General features: G+C 34.1%; 3 protein-coding genes across 7 annotated transcripts; 2 read left to right on the forward strand and 1 right to left on the reverse strand.

Moving 5' to 3' along the window:
• Nucleotides 1–251: 251 nt before the first annotated feature.
• Nucleotides 252–2,541, reverse strand: LOC132313612 (putative pentatricopeptide repeat-containing protein At5g52630). Its single transcript, XM_059812457.1, has one exon. It carries the CDS (start codon nucleotides 2,263–2,265, stop codon nucleotides 439–441), a length of 1,827 nt encoding a protein of 608 aa, XP_059668440.1. The 5' UTR covers nucleotides 2,266–2,541; the 3' UTR covers nucleotides 252–438.
• Nucleotides 2,542–6,628: 4,087 nt separating this feature from the next.
• LOC132313613 (uncharacterized) lies at nucleotides 6,629–7,165 on the forward strand. The gene has a single exon (XM_059812458.1). The coding sequence runs from the start codon at nucleotides 6,764–6,766 to the stop codon at nucleotides 6,962–6,964; it is 201 nt and encodes a 66-aa protein (XP_059668441.1). The 5' UTR covers nucleotides 6,629–6,763; the 3' UTR covers nucleotides 6,965–7,165.
• Nucleotides 7,166–11,697: 4,532 nt separating this feature from the next.
• LOC132313614 (uncharacterized) lies at nucleotides 11,698–19,500 on the forward strand. 5 transcript variants are annotated; one of them, XM_059812462.1, is made up of 8 exons: nucleotides 11,708–11,820; nucleotides 12,218–12,269; nucleotides 15,010–15,223; nucleotides 15,335–15,531; nucleotides 15,673–15,780; nucleotides 15,896–17,649; nucleotides 17,952–18,024; nucleotides 18,692–19,500. In XM_059812462.1, the coding sequence occupies exons 3-8, from the start codon at nucleotides 15,097–15,099 to the stop codon at nucleotides 18,839–18,841; spliced, it is 2,409 nt and encodes an 802-aa protein (XP_059668445.1). In that variant the 5' UTR covers nucleotides 11,708–11,820; nucleotides 12,218–12,269; nucleotides 15,010–15,096; the 3' UTR covers nucleotides 18,842–19,500. The 5 variants fall into 5 exon arrangements, with proteins under 5 accessions (XP_059668443.1, XP_059668445.1, XP_059668442.1 ...); XM_059812460.1 differs by lacking the exon at nucleotides 12,218–12,269 and having other exon boundaries at nucleotides 11,698–11,820; XM_059812459.1 differs by having other exon boundaries at nucleotides 12,218–15,223.
• Nucleotides 19,501–22,141: the final 2,641 nt, after the last annotated feature.

Genomic DNA, 22,141 nt, shown 5'->3' on the forward strand with positions numbered 1-22,141 from the left:
ATGCATAAAAAAGGAAGACACTAATCCAAGCACTGGAAATATTTTCACAACCCCATGTCACCATGTCATCCAACAATTTTGAACACAATCAATGCGGATTATAAAACCAAAGGTCTGTTGAGACTAAAAAAAATATGGAAGTTCAAATTCAAACTGGAATAGGTGATGTCTCCTAAGAATAAGTCAACAAAATGCAAAGCATTCCATATGATAGGAAAATAGCAACCAATAAAATGACATGGATAAAATGACAGCAAAGAGGGACTGAAACAAATATTCTTTTCAAAGAATTCTTCTAAGTATTTATCATAAAAAAAAATTGGAACGGGACCAATGAATCTGTAACAATTCAATCACCACTAATTATTGAAAAAAACCTCTTATAATTCACCGGTTAAACAAAAATTCATCAAGGTGAATGTATTTCTTACAATTCAATCACCAATAGTCACCGCATGAGCATTTCCCATCTTCAAATGTATGAAAACGATTGTTATCCCTCACAATGATTATTCTTCCAGAGCATTTAGACATGAATTTAATTGCATTATGGCAATCACCACAAACACGCAAGTTCTTCATAACCCTGATTGGCCTTTCGGGTGGGAAGGTAATGAGTCCAAATGCAATGGCTAGTCTTTCACTGTGATACCTAATTGCTTGATTCTTCTCTTCACCATCCACTTTTCGCAGCACAAAACTGGTGTCTGCAACATAACCGGCTTGTTCCATTTCATCCCCTAATTCCTCTAATTTCTGGTAAATCTCAATGGATTTTGAGTGAGACCTATCCCCTGCAGAAAATGTATGAACCTTATTTCCCACCTCAACCCAGCTCAAACCTGTTTCCTTTTTCACTCCTTGGTCCCTTAGCATTTTCCTGGCTCTGGCTGCCTCCTCATATCTTTCAGCAGCTGCATAAGCATTAGATAATAGCACATGCAGGCCTGGGCTCACAGGACCCAACTCAAAAACCCTATCAGCTGCATAAGCCGCCAATTCCGTATCCCCGTGAATTCGACAGCCGGTTAATAAAGCTCCCCATACAGATTCTGTTGGTTGTATTGGCATTTCCTTCACAACCGAAAGTGCATCCTGCAATTTCCCAGCACGGCCAAGCAAGTCCACCACTGAAGCATAATGCTGCTCCCCAGGCTCAATTCCATACTGCTTCATCAACTCAAAATAATGCTTACCCTCTTCAACAAGCCCGGCATGGCTACAAGCATATAGCATACACAAAAAGGTGATGAAATTTGGTCTCATGCCATCGCTTTCCATCTGTTTAAACAAATTAAATGCTTTGTCCGTCTGCGCATGCTGAGCACAAGCAATCAGCATTGCATTCCACATGCCTAGATTCCTAATGGATATCTCATCAAATATCCGACAAGCTCCTTCAATTACTCCACACTTGGAATACAAAGAAATCAAAGAACTACCCACAAAGCTGGACGAATTATAACTCATTTTCAAACACAAACCGTGTATTTGCTTTCCCAATTCGAGAAGCGTAGAACTGCCACAAACCCGAACAACACTTGAAAAAGTAAAATCATTAACATCTAAACCCTCTTGCAAAGCTTGCTTAAACAGCCTCAAAGCCTCCTCATCCTCACCCATTTGAGCATACCCATATATCATTCCACTCCAAGAAACCACATTTTTATCCGGCATTCCATCGAACACATTCCGGGCATTTTTAATCTCACCACATTTGGCATACATATCAACCACCGAACTCCCCACAAACACATCACCGTCAAACCCAGTTTTCACAGCAAGACAATGCATCGATTGCCCAACATCACACCTGGAAAGAATCGCACACGCTTTGGTTGCACTCGGGAATGTGTGATCATCAGGTCGAACCCCGGCATGGAGCATCTGGCGAAAGAAGTCGAGAGCAAGCGAAGGGAGCTCATTCTGGGCAAAAGAAGAGATGATTGAGCTCCAAGTGGTGGATGACTTGGTTGGGGCTTCAAGGAAGATTTGGCGGGAAATAAGTGGGCGTTGGGTTTTTGAATAGAAGTTGATGAGGTGATGGGAGATGAGTGGGATTGTTTGGATACCTGATTTGATGATGTGGGCATGGAGTTGGAGGCCTTTGGATAGAGACCTTGAGTGGGTTAGAGAGAGAAGGAGGTTACATGTGTTTCTGTATTTTTGTTCAAAGCTGAATGACTGGTGATGGTTAAGAGGGTTTTGTGGGGTGAGAGATGGAGGGTGATTTGAGGGTGGTTCTTTGGGAAGTTGGTGAAGCATTAGACCTTGTAGCTCTTAGGTCTGCAATTCTAGTGTTTGAAACAAAATACAGGTAAATATATATATATATATGCATGTAAGCATATGTGTGTATGCACAAGACTTGGAATGAATAATCTCAAAACTAATTCAAATTTGAGTTTAGGTCAAGTTCCCGAGAGCATCCTTTGCACCAAATGTTTTTTTTATGGTAGCTTGATTCTGCTTCCATAAATGGCTCTTCATAAATCTCACAGGGTTTTATTTTGTAGGTTAAAGAGTCTAACAGGAGCTATGTTATTCAAATAATAAGTTGAAGTGATTGAATGAAACACAGAGCGATTAGTGTTTCAACCATACCCTTCAATCTAAATATCATTAGTAGATTATTATTGAAATATTAGTAACATGAGATTAATTTAACATGAAGGAAAATAATAATAATAACAATAATAATAATAATAATTTAACATGAACCTTACCTATGTTAAAAAAAAATTGCACTCATATTGCATTTGGGAGTATCAATTTGGTATTTAGAATTAAAATTTAAAAAAAAAAAATTAATTCAAACTTTATATTAAATTATCTCCAATTTTAAAATCAATGTAGAATTTTAGTATTTCCAAACATAACATCCAGTTACATTGATTTTTTTTTTTTTTTTTTTTTTTTCCGTATCAAAATCCATTTTTTTCTTTTTTTGCCAGACATCCAATTAATTTGAATGGTTTTACACCTCAAACTGGGCTAAATTTTGAATGGATTTACACCTTAATTTGATTTCGGCACCTACATCCGTTGATAATTAATTTAAATTGTGTAAGGCCCAAAAATACCCTTATTTCTGCCCAAAAATGAGGCCCAAATTTGGCTTAGCTCGATGTCTAACTTGTTGGGTTCTTAAAATCCATCACTTTTGATGTTAAGGTCAGACTTTTTCAAAGAACAATGCCTTTGTAGGTATTTGACTTTTTCCTTTAAAAGTGAGAAAGTATTATTAAATTACATCTACCTAATGAAATAAAAATAAAGGTCCCATATGACTGCATTCATAAATGTGGCTATCCTTGCACTTTCTCTGTACATTCGCAGAATTTTCTAATCTTATTGATGTAAATTGATTCAACTTTTAGATCAAGATTTTTGACAATTGAGGTAGTTTGGTCAAGTTTCTAGATTTTGGACACAATTTTTTTTTTTCTTTTTTCTATTTTTTATTTTTTATTTTTTATAATCGCACATTTACAAGACCCTGGTTCCTTTTTTGACCATTTAAAATATGTGCCAACTGTTATATATATATATTTTGGTGTGGGGTCCACTTGCAATAAGTATGTATGTTATCATTTTGTGTGTGAAGATTGTCAACAATAAACATATGTGCCAGTTGTCAAAGGAATCGCACACGACAATGCAGCTTATGCAAGAAGTTACTTGTTGTCCCCGACAGTCACACTTATAAATAGGCTTGCAATGTATACAATTGTGGTATGTGAAAACTAGTAAAATTATCATCTCTCCCACTCACTTTCTTAGCACTCTCTCTCTCATCTTTTCATATTTTCATACTTGTTTGTGCCAATTTCAATATCATAATTCATATCACCTACCTTAATCCCATATTTGTTGTATTAGGCTCGATGATTTTTATGGTACAACTTTATAAAGCATGAAGGTCAACGATCCAACGAATTAACAACTATTATATAACTTTCATAAAAGGCATTTGATTTTGATCCTACAAATGGTTGACACTTTTAAAATAGTTTATGGTCAAATTAGTTGATAACAATTTCCATATCAGTTACATTGGATTCTTTGGACTATTGTGATTGTGACAGTTCATAACACTATTGCTCTGTTTATTATTTTATTGCAATTAAATCACTATACTCCCCGCAATTACCACATTTGAAGACTAAATCCAATTTAGGAAATAGAGAGAGAAAAATTAAGAAAATAAAAAAGTTATACTAGCTTTAGTTCAAAAACAGGGACAAGAAAGTTATGCATTTAACCCCAAATTTAAATGTCTATGTTGACATAATTTTGCATCCTTAGTGAATTCAAGTTGGATTTGGATATAGGTATTTAATTGATATTATTATGAATAGTTTTTTCTTCTTAACAGTAAACTCACACTCTCATCCTCTTTAACTTTCAGTCTAGTCTAGTCTATTCCGTGGATATGCAATTGATTTGGTTATGGAGATTCCATTGACCCACACCAGATTATCTACAAATTTGTGGATCCAAGTAGTGGATGAAGCTTTTAAAATTGATAGGCTTTATGTCCAATTATACTTTTAAAAGAAAAGGTGATTGAAACTGATTATGTACGGTGTGTAAAATAATTATTGTTTGTACTTGTTTAAAATTGATAGGTTTTATGTCCAATGATTGTATCAATTAATTAATTTAAAAAGAGTCATAATTTAATTAAGAATAAATTATCTTCATACCCTTGATTTCAGGTTTGGATTAGAGGCATGTAACTTAAACACTTTTTAAATAATGGCATTCACAAATTTAATAGATTAAATGTTATCATCCAAAATTAAGATAAAAGTAATTTATTATTCTGCAACTTATGAATTTATTTATTTAAATTATAAATTTTTTATTTTTTTATTTTTATTTTTTACATTCTCAAATCATTTTAATGGACACAGTTGATCTGATCCATTCCTTCAAAGCCACCACCACAATAACCACCACCACCACCCACCACCATAAGCACCACCCACCACAACCAAACCCAACACCATCATTGCGCTCCACCATCACCACAATTGTTCCCACCGCACTCCTTTGGTGGCTAGAAGAGTCAGTCGCCGCCGTCATCCCTTCCTTCACCGACATATGGCAATCAAGGACATCAACATAGACCCCAACACCTTTTATCTCCATCTGAATCTTCCTCACCCACACTTGTTTAGTCTTGCCCGATTCAGAATTTCAAATTCCAAATTGCAATTGAAATCTATGGTTAAGCTTATATCGAAAAGGCCTAAACTTGAATTAGACTCTGCTCTTAACGATCCGAATCACACACTTTTCTATGGTAACAGCTATGGCTTTTTTGGGATTGCTACTGATTCGGTTTTAAGTTTGTAAGTGGGAGTTGTGATTTGGTGGCCAACGATTTCTTTTGTGACCGACTAGAGAAGATGATGGGTCTTCGGAGGCTTTGAGGACGGACAAGGCGTCGGCAACGGTAGTGGAGATGGAGAGAGACCTCGGCGCCTGAGATATTATTCTTACAAGGGCTTCTCGGCGATGCCGAGAACCCTTTTGACCTCGTTATCTGGTGTGTTGACGTCGGTCAGCCGCGAGGTGGATGACGATGAGAATGGCAAGGCCGGGAGTCAAACAGAGGCAGCGGTTACAACAACTGTGGATCGGTTTCAGCGGCTGGGTGCTGGAGTGGGGCATAATGGCGCAAAGCCGGAGGACTCGACAGCGGTTGTTTTGTTCTCAGCATGGTGTCAATGGTGGCGGTGGTAACGGAGTTTGGGTTTTAGATTTTGCGGTTTGGGGACGAAGGGGTTAATTTTGTTCCACTTTCTTCCCATATTAATTGTTTATTACTTTGACTTATTTTTTATTTTTGACTTATTTGAAGTTATTTTTACTCAATTTTTTTTTTTTTTCATAAATTTATATAATTGTTAATTGAATAATTTTGACTCACAAATAATGAGTCAAAGTTTTAAAAATGAACAACTAAATCAGATAAAGTAATACATAATTTAAATATTATTTATAAGTCAAATGATAATTAGATATTATTTCTTTAATTTGAGATTTCATTATTCAAATAGTTTTGGGAATAAAGACATTGGGGAAAAAAAAAAAAATTTTAAAATTATTTTAACTTTTAATAAATAAATTTTTAAAAATAATAAAATAGAGTTAAAAAATAAAATAAAAGGTACACCTCACGCTAATAAATTAGAGTCTTCAAAATAAGTGTAAAGTTACATTAACATAATTGAGGACGTGACACTATGCTTTGTTTTTTTAAGTATAGAATGTGCACTCAGAATGCTCTCCCCCATCTACTTCGAAATGTAAAGAACTATTTCAAATTAAAATTAAAATATGAACATAGATTTATCAGTGAATTTTGTTTTCTTATCCAGAGGAAAAAAAAAAAAATCAATTTTAATACTGTTTCAATAACAACACTTAATTAGGGACGGAGTATCATTTATGCATACACATACATAAGATAATCGCTATCCATTACACGTTCAATAAAGTGGGACTCGTGTAGGTCTGTCTCATTTAATACAGTTGACAAATTGAGGGCGGTGAAGGGTCAACTGTTTAAGCGGGTGAGTATATCACCGCTCATAATATGTGTCTGTAGCTGATACAAGGAGTTGTAATAAATTACATCACCCAATACAAATTCATCTTGCCAGATAAATTAGGCGCCCCTCTCTCTCTCTCTCTCTCTCTCTAGAACTCTTCCCCCTTCTTTCTCTCTCTAGAATTCGCGGTGGATCAAATGCTGCAACTTTTCTTCGCCGTAGCCTTCTCGGCGGTGCCTCTCACACTCTACGTTCCGCCGATCCGAAGCCTGAACCTCTTTATCGAGACCGTGGAGCAATTCCTACGCCAGACCACCGTGTACACCGTCAGAGCCTTCCCTCGCTTCCGACTCGCCTTCTCCAGATTATTCGCCTCTGTCATTCGCGTCCCAAGGTAGTAGATTCAACACATCAATCTCTTCCCTTCCACCCTAGAATTCTCAAATAATAGGTATAATTAACTTTTTTCTTTTTTCTTTTTAAAATTTTGGTTATGTATGATTTGTATGTGTAGTTGACTGTGGGACTAAAATGTACATCGACTGTATTTTTCAAAGAAATCTCAAGATGATCTAAGCATGAGAATTAGGTTTTATTGATTTTGATTTGTTCAATTGATTAATATGGCATACCATTTAGGTTTTCCGCAATTTCTAGGGATTTCCATTTATATATATATATATATGTAAGTGTGTGTTTATCGAATGAATGTTTTTATTTGGTACTAATAGGTAATTGAGTTTATATATATATAATCTACCATTTATATTTCTTCATGGATTAGTTATTCTGAGTGTGTCATCGTGATATTTGTGTTATTGGGTATGTGACAACTCCTCAGTTTGAAGTCATTGTTTGATTTTGATTTTGATCATGTAGATGGACTCGTGATAGATTGTTGATTATATATGGCGTGTATATATATATATATATATATATATAAAACTAAATTTTGGTCATAGCCCTCTATTTCATAGAGTAGTTGAGAAAAGATGGTGGTAGAATGGTAGTAGTTATTTGTATTAAGCATTGGTTGGTGGGGTATGTCCAGTCACAACCACCCCCCTTAATATTGGTGGTGCTGCTACAATCAAGCTGAATCCACTGGAACTTACACTTTTCTTTCATTCCAGATCAATCAAGCTCCAAGTCTAAACTCAAATATCATTGTTTGACCTGGATCAATTAGTTTCAATTTACGACTCAAGTATGAGCTTGATGAGCGAGGATCCACAAGGAACAAAAGATTGATCTTAAATCTAATCCAACACTAGTTAGGGATAGGGAGTCATATTAACAAGTTTATTCATGATCGAATACATTTGCTACTTGAAGAGCATCAAGTATTGTGGTCTCCATAAGCTCTATGTTTTGTTTGGTGGGAATACATTTGCTACTTGAAGAGCATCAAGTATTGTGGTCTCCATAAGCTCTATGTTTTGTTTGGTGGGAGGGAGAGAGCTTGGAAAAGGATGGGAAGAGAAGGAAAGAAAGAGTTGAATGGGGAGTAGTGGTTAAATTGTCTACCGACACCAAACAGGTCCCATTGTCTGTACCATAAACATATTAATATTAGAAACATAAAGTTTATCCACAACACGTGGGCCTGGGTATTATGTGACACGTGTCATCATTGTAAGAAAGCTTTAAACTCCATTTATGGATGGAGGAGGCAAAGGGAGCGTATGGGGAGAGAGGAAAAAGATTGAAACAAGGTCCATTGTATTTTGGTGCTTTGTCTGCCACATGAATATGTGGCTTGATGTGGAGAGAAATGACCCAACATTTATTATTCATTGACACCGGATACATTTCACGTGATAAGATTTGTTTGATCACCCCCACAATCACTGAAAAAACAAAAAAAAATTTGCTTGCGACAAAATAAAGATGAGCGATGTTATACCAAGTGAAAGTTTTAGGCCGACTAAATAATGCGGGCTCATAATTAACTGATGGGAATTGATTCTTGCATCTTTTAGGGAATTATTAGAATTATTATTTTTAATTGATTAATAATGCAATGATTGAAGTAGTAGATTTTTTCATTTAGTTGTATTTGATATAAAAAATTAATTAAAAAGTATTAGGTTTGACAATTATTCGACGTGAGTTTCATTATTCTTAACTGATAAATAATTGTTCACAGTGTAGAAGAGTATTATTTTTATTCCATATTCATAGTGGGTCTTTATTAATTTCTAGAGATTAAACCATAATGTTTCTTTTTCAGATGTCAGATTTGGACCAAATTTACATCTAAGGATAAAAAATGTGTTATGTCATAACTTTTATAAAAACCTGTTATTGGTGGTATTTTCATGACAATTTAAGCAATCCGATCAACATTCATGCAAATAGGCTTCAAAGGCATAATTTTTTCCTTGTGTCATATTTTATCAAACCTCCAACTTATTAAAAGTGTACTATCAAATTAATCTCCAAATACAGAAATTTTTTATTTTTAAGCTAAATTATTCTATCATAATATTGGTGAAATTATGAACACGACAATCTCATAAATTCATAATCATTAGAGTGCTTGTTAAGAAAGATGAAAGGTTTTCAAACTCATAGTTGAATTTCATTTTGAGTCCATTTTAAGAGGCGGAGAGAGGCTGATGTTTTGCCACCTTCAACCTGAAATTGAATGCTAACATTGACTTTTCCGCTAAAAAAAAATGATATACGGGCTTTAAATTCTCTAGGTGGCTACATGGAATTGAAAAAAATAGGTAAAATTAGAGAAAAATAATTCATAAATATAAACTAAATTTTTTCTTTCTTTCAATTTCATCCATTCTAATTCCATATGGTCAAATACAAATAAAATCTATATAAAAATCCAAAAGAGAGGAAAAAAAAAAATTAGAAACTTAAAGGCAATACGTGTAACCACGTACCATTTTTACTTACTTTTTGGAATATAATCTTATGTAAACTAAATAATAAAAGAAGGGGAATAATAAAAGCTTTTTCCACAGGTAATGATATTTGCACTTCATGACACAATTTTGGCAACCTATGACAGAAAAAAGAAATGAAATAATAGTAACCAGCTCTTCACACAGTTCACAAAAAATAACAAAAGTAAATAAAAGAATAGTTTTATCTTTCTCATTACCTGTGACAAAACATTATTATGTTTGTTTACAGATAACCATGGAAGTAAATGCAGTCACGTCTCTTGTTATCTTTCCTTCTTTTCCTATCTAGAAGACTAAAAAAACAAGTTAAGATATTAATGATTTGCTTAGTTTATAATTTTGAAAATAGTCTTTAAAAATTTTAAAGATATAAAAAAAAAAATTGTACAGTTAACATTTTAATTGTACAAAAAATTATATTTGGTTCAGTTTTTTGAAAACTCCTGTTTTCAAAGAACTGTCTTTTATAATCCTCGAATTTTTAAAAATTGTTTTCAAAGTTACAAACTAAGCGACCCTAAGTCATTCTTATTTTTCCGTATTTCCCTTCTCATTTTAAACCAAGAATTATTTAAGTTCTTTTATTTTTGTGAGTCACTGTTATTTCTTCATTTGATTTATTTCCTCCAAATTTCTTAAAACAAAAGTACCCTTATGCCATGTTTGGATTGGAGTATCAAATCAACGCTTTAAATTTTAAATTGAAAAAAATTAAGATCATTTTAAATTGAAAAAAATTAAGATCAAAGTGTTGATTCAACACGTCCGAAGGATACATTTGTTTCTTTTTCTTTTTTTGTCCTTTCTCAGAACTCTAGGTGAGAGTGTGATGAAAATTTGTGCACACCCACTTGGTGTGCAAATTTTGCATATTCGCTATTCACTTTTTAAAAAAGTGAGATAACTTTATTTGAAGATTTCTCGGGACTTATCTTTCACTATATACTTTATTATTTTAAAAAAGTTATTACTTTATTTGAAGAGCTATATACTTTATTATTTTTAAAAAGCCATTACTTTATTTGAAGAGCTATATAAAGGAAAAATATAGGCAAGATCCTTAATAATGAAAAATTATTATATGATCTCGAACTATTAGTTCTAGCCAATCATAAAAAAATTCATAAACAAAGAACTAATTGAAAGTATCATATGGCACATTTATTTGCGTATAGCTTTGCGAATTTGATTCCAAAACCCTATAATAATTTATTCTTGTCAGAAGTGGAGAAGCCCACACCAATTTATATCAATTGCCAGAGTGTGTAAGCCCATGGTCAGTTTGGATTATGCTTACATGCTATGAATGCTCCATGTAATATGTAAAATAGATAATACAATTGAATGATATAATTAAAATTAAGGAAATAATATATTCACTCAACCATAAATAAGCAAATCACATTTGGTACCGTGGTACATTTGTTGAGAAGTGAGTTCAATCAATTTCCAAATGGAAAGTGAGTCGTTTGAGGCTCACATCAGGTATCGCGGTGCATGTTTGTTGCTTAGTAACACTAGAAATAACCAATATAAAACAAAAGTAACCAACAACAAATACTTATATTTGATTGTATAGAATTGAAGTCTTAAAAGTATGGTATTGATGGAATTGAAAAAAACATTAGTTTAATTTTCTTTAATTTTAAACTAAATTTTTCTTCGATTCCAAATCTATTGCTCCAATTCCATGTAATCGATAATATAGTCCACGTAATAACATCTTCTTATTATGTTATTATGTTTGATATTTCTCATTGTTTAGTTGGTAATGTTTTATAACTTAGGAGTGCAATTTGGGCAGTTCTACTTGAAACAAGGTAAGATTGATTTTTTCATAAGTTTGACTAACTCTTTTTTAACAATAAGTAAAATTTTATTCCAAACTTAATTAGAGCTGCGCATCAACCTAACTCAAACCTAAATCATACCTCTACTTTCAATATATTTGTAATTTAATTTTGAATATTTTTAAAAATCACAATAAACGTTTTATTTTTAACTTATTTTCTCTAAATTTTAATCTATTATATATATTATTTGAAGAATTAATATTCTTAAAAAATTATAAATTTTCTAAATTTACATTTAGTTTTAGAATTATTTGGGTGCATGGAATAATTCAATTAATATAAGGTTTTTGGTTTTTAGAGTGATATGCGTCGCATTGGCTTCCTGTACAACGTCGTCGCATTGGGCTATTATTAAGTGCCTCAACGCCTCTGCGAATAAACCTCACTCTCCCCCCTCCTCGTCTTCCTCACTCTTGCTCTTTGTTACTGAAGGCACCATAATCGCTCTCCTCTCCATCTCAGAAACTCTCTCAGGTATCCCTCTCTCTCTCTCTCTCCGTGTGTGTCATCTCTCTACATTATCTCAGCCCTCCTGCGTTTACGTACAAACCATAACTGTAACCCTAATTTCTGCGTGTGTGTATGTGATTTGGATTGCCAACTTGCCCAAGTTTGAATTAAGAAATGGGTCGTTACTTTATAGAGAGTGCCACTTGTCTCTTTGCATACATTATAAATTTGGTCCTGGTCTAAAACCCTAAATAACATTTGTAACTTTTATATGGAAATGTTTTCTTTGTAAATCTCACGAAATTATGATTCTTGACATACCATCATATGATTTCTCTAAATTTATGGTTGTCTTTTTGTTTACTTCTATAATCTTGTTTTCCTTTTCCTAGTTGAAACTCACACCCTTATTTTGTGCCAGTGAGGACTTGAACCCTGGACCTTCTACTTGGATGCTGAGGAAGTTTCATTAGGTTAGGTCGTTAGTTTAATAATCTTTTATTAATTGTATTATTTAGTAGATTGCCACCATAGTGAATTTAACTACAAAAATCCGAATTGACTGTCAGATATTGAAGTTTCTTTTCTTCAATTTTGTAAAATTATTCTTTTTCAGAGTTTCATTGTATGCCTCTTTAATTTAATTCCTCTATAATTTCTTTTGTATATCTTATTTATTTTTATAAATTGGTGCCATGGTGTTTTTCCTCCATTCAATTGGCACTAATTTTCTTGTAGGATTTTGTTAAGTGACTTTGTTGACCATTCAATTCCTATCTTTACTACGTATGTATTTTATCAGGTACTACAGTTATATTATTACCCATATTCATAAGTGTGCCATCTACTTCCTTAATATTTATTTCATGTATCTCCTATGTCCTACTTATAATTTTTTTCTATAGGATATTCTGTAATTAGTAATTGTTGTAAGTAATTTTTTCATTTTTCTAATTGGTTATTCTCTTTAACCAAATTCATTTGACTTACATCCTTAATGTATATAACTTGATCCATATCTCTAGTCACACACATACACATTCCTTTTATCCTTTTTTTTTTTATTATTATTTTTTATATTAGTTTAAATGTAAAAGGTTCGGTCGAGGTTTATTGCTGGGTGAATCTTTATAAAAGCACAATTCAGTTTCAGCAGTTAGGACTCAACTACAAAGCAGTGGAATATAGAACCAGTGAACCACTTCATCTAGTCATAGCCACTATGACCATCAAAACCCTCTAAAACTTTCTTGTTTTGGTAATAAAAGACTTACTTGAGTACCTATACCACTCTTATCTTTTAAATTCTCTTTTGCTTCTCTTTTCTTTTCAATTTGTCATCGTGGTCATTGTTGTATAATATTTTTGTGTATTTTTTTCCTTTCTGTTCTTTGAATGTGATATATTATTTGGAGCTTTAATTATATATGTGTTCGTGTGCGCGCGCGCGCGCGTGTGAGTATACGCATGTGTACTATGTGAACACAAGTCCATGAGTTTGATGGGTGTTTCAATTATGTTACCAAAGAATCATTGGTTCACATAGGTAAGGTTTACACTCAATGAACAAATTTTTTTAGAAAAATTTTAAAATTTTAGTATTAGATAGTTTATTTCATTACTTTGTAATTGTTGATATTAATTATGTACGCACACTGTTGTTGTTGTTGTTTATGATTATGAATGGTTATTTTGTCACCAATGGCCAAATTCTGCCAGCACAAGGGAACTTAATTTCTTCAACCCTTGAAAATCAGAATGGCCTCTTGCAAAAGATTTGACTGAAAAAAATTCACTTATCAAAAAAAAAAGAAAAAAAAAAAAGAATGGTTGTTTTGCACAAAAGGTTTAGATGTGAGGTGAGTGTAGGACAATTCTTAAACCTGGATACAATGAAATTTCATAAACTGAACATCAGCAGTTGTTGGCTTGAGTGGTATTTTCTGCCATTTCCAAAAGGGGAGGTGCAATGTCTTATCAAGTAGAAATTGAGAAGCCTCACAAGGGTTCAATATTATGTTTGGAATTTATGGGGAGTTTGATGTTGGTCAACTAAGAAACTTGAATGGTTGAAATGCATATATTGGGATTAGTGATTAGAAAAAAAGAAGAAGAAATTTTAGGATTAGAAATGAATATGTTTGTAAGAAAATGGGGTTAGCACCAAGTGCAAGATTAGAGAACATATATCAAAATGGTGTATCCATGTGCATTGAAACTAATGACTATCAGTGAGTGACACACTACAATTGAAGCTGTTGCATGGATTAGGGGAAGAACAAAAAGGATTTTCGGTTATGCACATATAAAATACATGTTTTCATGTGATTTATTTTCAAGGCTATAATATGGAGTGAAATGGCAAAACACGATTCATGTAGTTTAACTTAAAGTAGTTGGACAGAGGTTTTATTGAGTTGAAATATCTCCTCCTCCTCCTCCTCTCTCTCTTTTTTATTTTTTTTAAATAATCCCTTTCAAGTGCTGTAGAATGTTTTTCTAATGTACAGACAAGGAGAAATGATTAAGCAGTTTGTTGGAACAACGATCAAAATGATGTAGCCATGTGTGTTGACACTGATAACTATCAGTGAGGAGTGACGTGATCCAATTAAAGCTGTTGCATGGAACAGGGGAATTATAAAAAGGAATCCGGGTGATACAAAGATAAAACATGTTGGCATTTGATTTATTTGCAAGGCTCGATATGGAGTGGAATGATAAAACAGGATTAATGCAGTTGACTTCAAGTAGTTGGACAAAGGTTTTATCTAGTTGAAATAAGGAGATTTGTCTGTTACCTTTTTAAATCCCTTCCAAAGTGATGTAGAATGTTTTTTTAATGTATAGATAAGGAAAAATGATCAAGCAATTTGCTGGAACTCAGATAACAGAAGGATAGTAGATAGTATTGAAACCTGACAGCTAAGTTTTAAAGATCGGAAGTGATATGTATGTTTTCACTCATTGTGCATATGGTTCAATAAGATCAGGAGATTCCAACTGCAATTGCACAGGGAACTCATTACAGTTTGTGTTCTGATTGTTATTTATGTTGATTTTATAGTAACCATCCTGTTTGTGTTGAATGTCCGGATATCGGCATAAAGTTTATTTTCAGTTCAGTTGCTCAAGCACCAGAGTGCGCTGGCTCTTATTACTAGAAGCCAGGTAGGAGGGGTTACAGTTTGTATTTTTTCACTCTTGTTGCAGTTTCTGGCAGACAGAGCTTTTCTTTATCAATATAGTCAATCAAAGCCCTGAAAATTGGAAAACCAGGACAGATTGATTGACAGATCTATGGATTTTGAAGCTTTTGAAAGAGTGGTTTCTGGCTCCAGCAAGCCTTCTGCTTCAGCCCTTCCATGGATTTGGGTCATTGAAACCCTAGCAAGCTTCAAGCAAGTAGATGCATCAGTTTTAATTGGTATGTGTGAAGTTAAATTTTTACTTAAGGACAGTTACTTCAGTTTATTGTTTTGATCTTTTCTCTGCTATTGAGGATTGGTGTTCCATGTCCACGGTTTCAATGTCTCAGATTTGATTAGAAGTACTCCTGAGATCTGTAATGATCTAGGGAAAAATGCAAGGGAAATGGTCTCTTTGAGAATTTTGGAGAGTTTCGTTGCTCAAAGAAATACAGTGACAAGTGATGTTTCTTCTTCCTTCGACTCCACAATTGGGTTTGATCCATCAGACAACTGTGAAGATGTCCTTCGGCACATACTTTGCGAGGTAATATACTTCGTTTGATGACTTGGTTGAATTTTGTAAAGAAATGCAATGTGAATCAACCCAATATCTCATGAATCCCATTTAATCTCAGACGTGAATGTGTGATTTGTGCTGAACTATGTTTACACATACAACTCTCAGATATCTGCATCAAATTCGAAAATAATTGGGCCAGAGCTGTTGAAATGGGATATCGAGCCCTTTATTATGCATAAAAGAGTTTGCTTACCGAAATGTGCTTTACAACAGGTAAAAGGAAGAGAAGTGGGAAGCCTAAATGCTGCTTTCATTTTGTTTTTGTTTTTGTTTTTTTCCTCCCCATTTCTTGTTTGTAGTTTTTGTCTTTGTTGTTTCTTGATAACAGCTGAAGGATGCAATTATGGAGGGGAGCAATCCAATTTTTGCATTCTTGAAGGAAAGATATGGTTTGGCAGTTAGAAATCAATCTGAAAATAGAGTGCCTGTGGATGATGCCGAACTAAATGCTGTTGCAAGGAGACTTGAGGGGAGCGGCACCAATGGCCAAATTCTGCCAGCACAAGGGAACTTAATTTCTTCAACCCTTGAAAATCAGAATGGCCTCTTGCAAGAAGATTTGACTGAAAAAAATTCGCTACCCTCTAAGAGGGAAAATTTTGAAGCCCAATTCCATGAAGAACAAATCAGTGTGGAAAATGGTCACTTGCATGTTGCCAAGAAGCTTAAACATGATGTCTTTTGTACCAGTACAGCCATTGTTCATAACTCAGTTCTTCACGAAAAAAGGGATTTAGAAGGTTCGCCTGGGATAGTTGGACAACAGACTGGAAGACAAGGGAGGGACTTGGCAAAAGGATCTCAAGTGGGAAGCTTGGAAAGAAGCTGTTTCTCAGAGGATGGCCATGATGAGCATACTGCATTAAAGAGACTTTCACGGAGCAAAGATGCCGATGTAACCCACAGTGATAATTTCCTGAACAATCATGTACAAACTTCTCATAGTGATAATGAAATGACTCGAGATATATCTGTAGATGACAAGGATGACAATGAGCATTGTGCTCAAACTAGAACATTGAACAGTTCACCCCATCATAAACTTTCCATTGATGAAGCCAGAGGGAACCGTCTGCGTGGTTCTCAACCGAGTACATCAAATGGTGCACCTCCAGATGGATCCCACTGGAAATTTTTTGCTGATGAAACGAAAGATGACATGGAGCATAATCGTGAATACGAAATGTCTTGTGATAGTGATGAGTCTCATGATGAGAAGATTGATATTTCCAAGAAGAAGCATATTTTCTTGAGCTCCCAATGCTCATTCAGTCAAGATTCGTTGGCTGCAGCTGACTGCACGGAACTGAATTTTTGCATGAAGTGTAACAAAAGTGGTCAGTTGTTGGCTTGTAGTGCAAGTACCTGCCCATTAGTGGTTCATGAGAGCTGTTTGGGCTCCACAGCCAGTTTTGATGATGGGGGGAACTTTTACTGCCCCTTCTGTGCATATTCTCGTGCAATTACGGAGTACCTTAAAGTGAAGGAAAATGTGTCTTTGTCAAGGAAAGATCTGGCTGCTTTTACTGGCTCGAGGAATGAACATGGACTGAAGGAGCTTTCTATAAGATCAAGGTCGGAGCAAAGCCAACAAAGACAAGATGAAGATGTGAATGGAAACAATGAACCAAACTACAATGGGAATAATGCAAATAAAGTCTATAATTCCCAATGTAGGAAAAATATAGGAGATAAGCCTCATGCAGAACGTTCAACATCATGTTCTAATGACAACCTACCTTGTGGACAAGGAGGAGCAACCATTATCAGTGGAACACCGCCTCTCATAGCAAAAGATAACAGGGAGGGAGAAAAGATGGGGCAGGAGTGCCGACCTGTGAGAGTGCTAGAAGGAGAACATATAATACTACAATCTGATCATAAGCATGATGGTGATAATTCATCCCGCAGACACACAGAGACAGTCCATGTGAGTGTGACACATACTGAAGTTGGCCTGCAGCAGGATGCTTTACAACAACATGTTTCTGGCTCACCTCCCGAAGCTGCTTGTCCAACCAATGTTAATGCAGAGGAAAGTTTTGAAGCTGATGATGATAAGTCCATTGGTTCTAAGCAGTAGTAAGTTCTTGTACTTGAAGATACTATGGATATTTTGTTGCTGCATGTCTATTTTGAATATAATTCATATTGTTTTCCTTGTAATTATCATCCAGTCACTCGTGCATTTCATAGAAATTTCTTTTCTATAAATTTTAACAGACCATTTAGTATACATTAATGGTTACAACTACTAGAATGTTTGACAGTAATGTTTTCTCCCATCATTCTGATATATGAGTCACTTTATTGTTTGAGTGCTCTTATATTGTGTTTTAGTGCAGCCACCATTTTTGACAATAACCTTTTGTTTCAATTTGTAGCACTTACCAAGCAATCCCTCAATTGAGACGAAAGAAAGTTCCATGGACACCAATAGAGGAAGAGATACTAAAGGTACTAGTTTCATTTTGCATTTGTTTTCATGGTGATGACATGATATATATTCTTAATCCACAAATCTATTCTGGTACAGTAGTACTGTAACTAGGATTCTCTTTTTCTTTTTTCTTTTTTTCCTTTGATTTTGGTTGGATGGGACTTCCAAAGGTCAAATTCTTCACTTGATTTGAGGACATGGCAAAGAAAATGCAAGTAAACACCACTTTGAAGGAGAGTCCATCAACTTGCATTAGCCTCCATGGAGGAAATGCGTCCATCATTTGGGAAAAGGAAGACGTGAGTTCAAAGATTTCCTTGTCACTGAGATTTCAAACAAATTGAATTCCAATTCACTGGTGATGATTAGACTAGTATATTACCAATAAATAGACCTTAGGACCTTGAGAGAAAATATAGGTAATGAATCATCTAAGCACCCTGACTACTATAAAGATGCCATTGACAAGTAGCTGGGAGACACAAACCCTATCTGTACTAATCTTAAAACCTTCAACGATCTCCTAGAATTTGTAGGATATAAGATCAAGAATTTGGATTTCAAATATATGACTTTTAGCTTGGCAATAGCACTAGCTTTACGTTTATTAGTCTTGTTGATTTGTTTCTGTCAAATTTTCTTCCCTAGATATGTTCTATAGGGATCATTACTTCTATGTTGCAGGAGGGATTCCGGAGATATTCAAGTAATAGCAAAAATATTCCCTGGAAAAAGATTTTGGACTTTGGAGTTCATGTGTTTCAGAAAGGTCGCACGGCGATGGACCTAAAGGATAAATGGAGAAACATTTGTAGAAGCCCAAAATCAAAATGATTTTTTTCTTTTCTTTTTTTTCTTTTTCTTTTTCTTTTTTCTTCTTTCTTTTGTTAACCAAGGTTGTAAAGGGGAGCTTGTAGCTGAGTATGTCCTTAGTGAAAGGACTAAATTATTATGATGTTTTGGGCTGTGTTGTGAAATCATTTTAGCAAGAGAGAAAGAAAGTGGAAGGGGTAGATGACATGTTTGGTAGTTCAGAAACTTTCGATGAAGACATTTGTGAGTCGGGGGGAGAGAACACGTGTAGTTGAAGCTTGGATGAAAGAACTTCAAATGCCATATCCGGAGGTCTGGATGATTGGTTGGGCTGATTGGCATGACACCGGGCAAAATTCAAAGCTTGGATTCAATTGTGGAATACAACCTCTGTGCTCATTTGATGCATCGTCTGACTACTCCAACTTTCAAGTTTGCACGCTTCTATTGCTAACCGATGGTTGGAGGGAGAGCGGAGCCTTCCAGATACCATATTCGATTAATGTTCTTGTATTTCATGTTCTGTTTTGGGTATTTTCGTCATCCTGGGTGGTTGGTAAACCATCAGAATCCCATTTTATTAATGTCCTGGTGGTTGCTCTTGTACAGTCAAATTTGTTTCAAGAGCTTTTGGCTTTTTTTTTAATGCTTTTGTTTGGCTGTCTTGGGGTTTTTTTTTTGACATGTAATTAGCTAGCGTATGCCCCCTGAATATGTACTGTGGCTTTTGCCTTTGTTAATGTATAGCTTATTTACAAAAAGGAACGAGGTAATGTTTGATTGAACTTGTAAGTTTGTAACAAATACTACTTATTATAAATGTTTCGAGCAAAACTTTACAAATGTTCAGTGGCTTAATATTATGGGGAGGTCGTAATGATCTACATCATTATCGTTAACTCATCAGAATTAGCATCATTATTAATTTTTCATATTCAATTATACCCTTATATTGGGATAATTTACCCTATTAGTAAACATCAAATAAGTGGAATCATTTTCATAATTATAAGAAATTTGTATCATTGTCTTCATAGCAATCATGGGTATATCGTTTCATCCGCACCCTCATGGCAAGTACAATAAATAAGATTATGTTTTTAGCATACATTTAAATTATGCGAGATGGTACATGCATCTAGAATATGGGATGGTATCCTTACTCCATGAGAGAGAGAGCAGCGGACATGGGATAAAAGTGATGGGGAGTCCCGAGAATCTGGTGGTGAATGTCAGAAAAACATGTGAAATGGAGCTCGTGAAAATGAAAAATGTTGAGGTGAGTCTCTTTAATGGCCTTCCCAAGTTAAAATGTTCAACTTCATTGACCACTCTGTGACTGTGTGAAAGCTCATTCAAGGCAATCACTATCATTTTACTCCATCCATAGAGCACAAATCTTAGTCACCTCCCTAAAATTTAATGCAACTGACTAGCCAATCTTTTTTTGCCACGTTGCATTCATTAACTAAATAATTTTAATTTTATATTGTAAGATTTGGACCATATAGAAACCAAAGGTTTCTACTCATATAAACACTGAATTTTACATGGCTTTGTCGATCTTTTCTCTCCCAATTTTTCATTTTCCTTTCACCAATGCTTCTTATATATCCCCTCCCTCTCTTGATATACACATATCCAAAGTATTATAGAGATAAGATTCAAAATTCTTTATTCTCGCTCCTTTTTCAAGATCACCTACTTTTCTCTATTCATAAATCTTCCAAAAATAAATCTTTCCAATCCCAAATGAAAAATATGCAGAGGAATTTTTTTTTTTTTTTTGGTTAAATAAATATCTACACAAGAGTTGCCATTACAAAACACATTAATCTCTTACGAAAAAAAAAACCAAATAAAAAAAAAACTAACACATAGAAGAGAAACCATGAATCTTCTCAAAGTTTGTGTTCGATTTTTATGATACAAAATCTGAAGGAAAGAAACAACAGTTTCAACTTTTATTTTCTTTTTCTTTTTCTTTTTTGTTTTGGTTTTGTGCTTCTGTATTTACAAAACATGAAGATTTTTTTTTTTTTTTTTTTTTTTTTATCTTCAATTTTGCGAAATCAAGAAGAGAGACAAAACCAAAATCAAAGATAAAATTGAATACAAAAGAAAAATTGAGAATTAGAGGAAGAGAGGAGAGAGAATGAAAGAGGTAGGAGTTATGTTTTTAAAAAATAATCTGACGTAGGTGAACCACGTTAAATTCGACCTTTTATTCGGTTGTTTGGTTTGATTTTCTTATCATTTTCCATTTTGTTAATTAGTTGGAGTTTATTATACTTACTTTCTCTGTTTTTTAATTAATAACAATTACCTCTAATCTGGCATATATATATATATATATATTTTCGTAACCTCCCTTCTAGTCTTGATAACAAACCAGCCCCACAGGAATTTTTTTTTCGCAAAAATTACTTTAAAAATATTTTGTTTAAAACTGCTCGTGTGAAAAGACAATTATACCCCTAACTAAAGAAAATTAAATTAACAAAAAATACCATGGTCACATATCACATTAGATTTCTCAAAACATATGGCTGATTAAATGTTGAGTCAGTTTCCTCAAAATAACATAATATTGTTTCATAAAAGAGAACGTGCCCTTTTTTGAGCCATGAATCAAGGAATATATTGTGGAGGAGAGGAACCAACCTCGTCATTATCTCATAATTCAGTAAATTCACCATTATATACCATTTTAATATATGAAAAATAAATTCCACACTCCACTTTCCTACTATTTTTTCAAAAATTACTCCACTTCCTTGCAATTGCACACCAGTAACCATTATCCTTTCAAAAGCACTCTCGTATTACATCATTATTAAAAAATGATTAGTTTCACTTCGCTTTTGAAGTTGTCCTCCACTGTTCGATAAAAGAAAAAACTACTTCCAAACAAGAGAATCGACATTAGAAACACTTTTTATCATTTGTTTAAAAAAAATAAAAATAAATAAATTGCATTTGTCAAATATTAGTGTGTAGATGCCTTAATCTAATCGCATCTATGCATCATACATCTTCAATTCCATACATTAGTATCTATGGATCCATATACTTGCATGCGAACAGGCATACCATGCATCATATCCATATTGAATATGTACATGGAATTCACTGGTAAGTATTATAATTATTATTATTTCCTATCAGAAAAGAAATATAAAATCATTTAACAAGAATTCAAAAACGGATAGTATTTTTAAAAAGTACCTGAGACTACACAATCATCCCAACGGTCACATGGGCTTGGGAACTTCATCAAAACGTGAAACCAATTAAACCAAAACTACACACTTTAAGTGT

The sequence above is a fragment of the Cornus florida genome, unplaced genomic scaffold (assembly GCF_030987335.1).
Source record: "Cornus florida cultivar Cherokee Brave unplaced genomic scaffold, ASM3098733v1 CherokeeBrave_3.0.0_Hap2_Chr06, whole genome shotgun sequence".
Classification (NCBI taxonomy): domain Eukaryota; kingdom Viridiplantae; phylum Streptophyta; class Magnoliopsida; order Cornales; family Cornaceae; genus Cornus; species Cornus florida.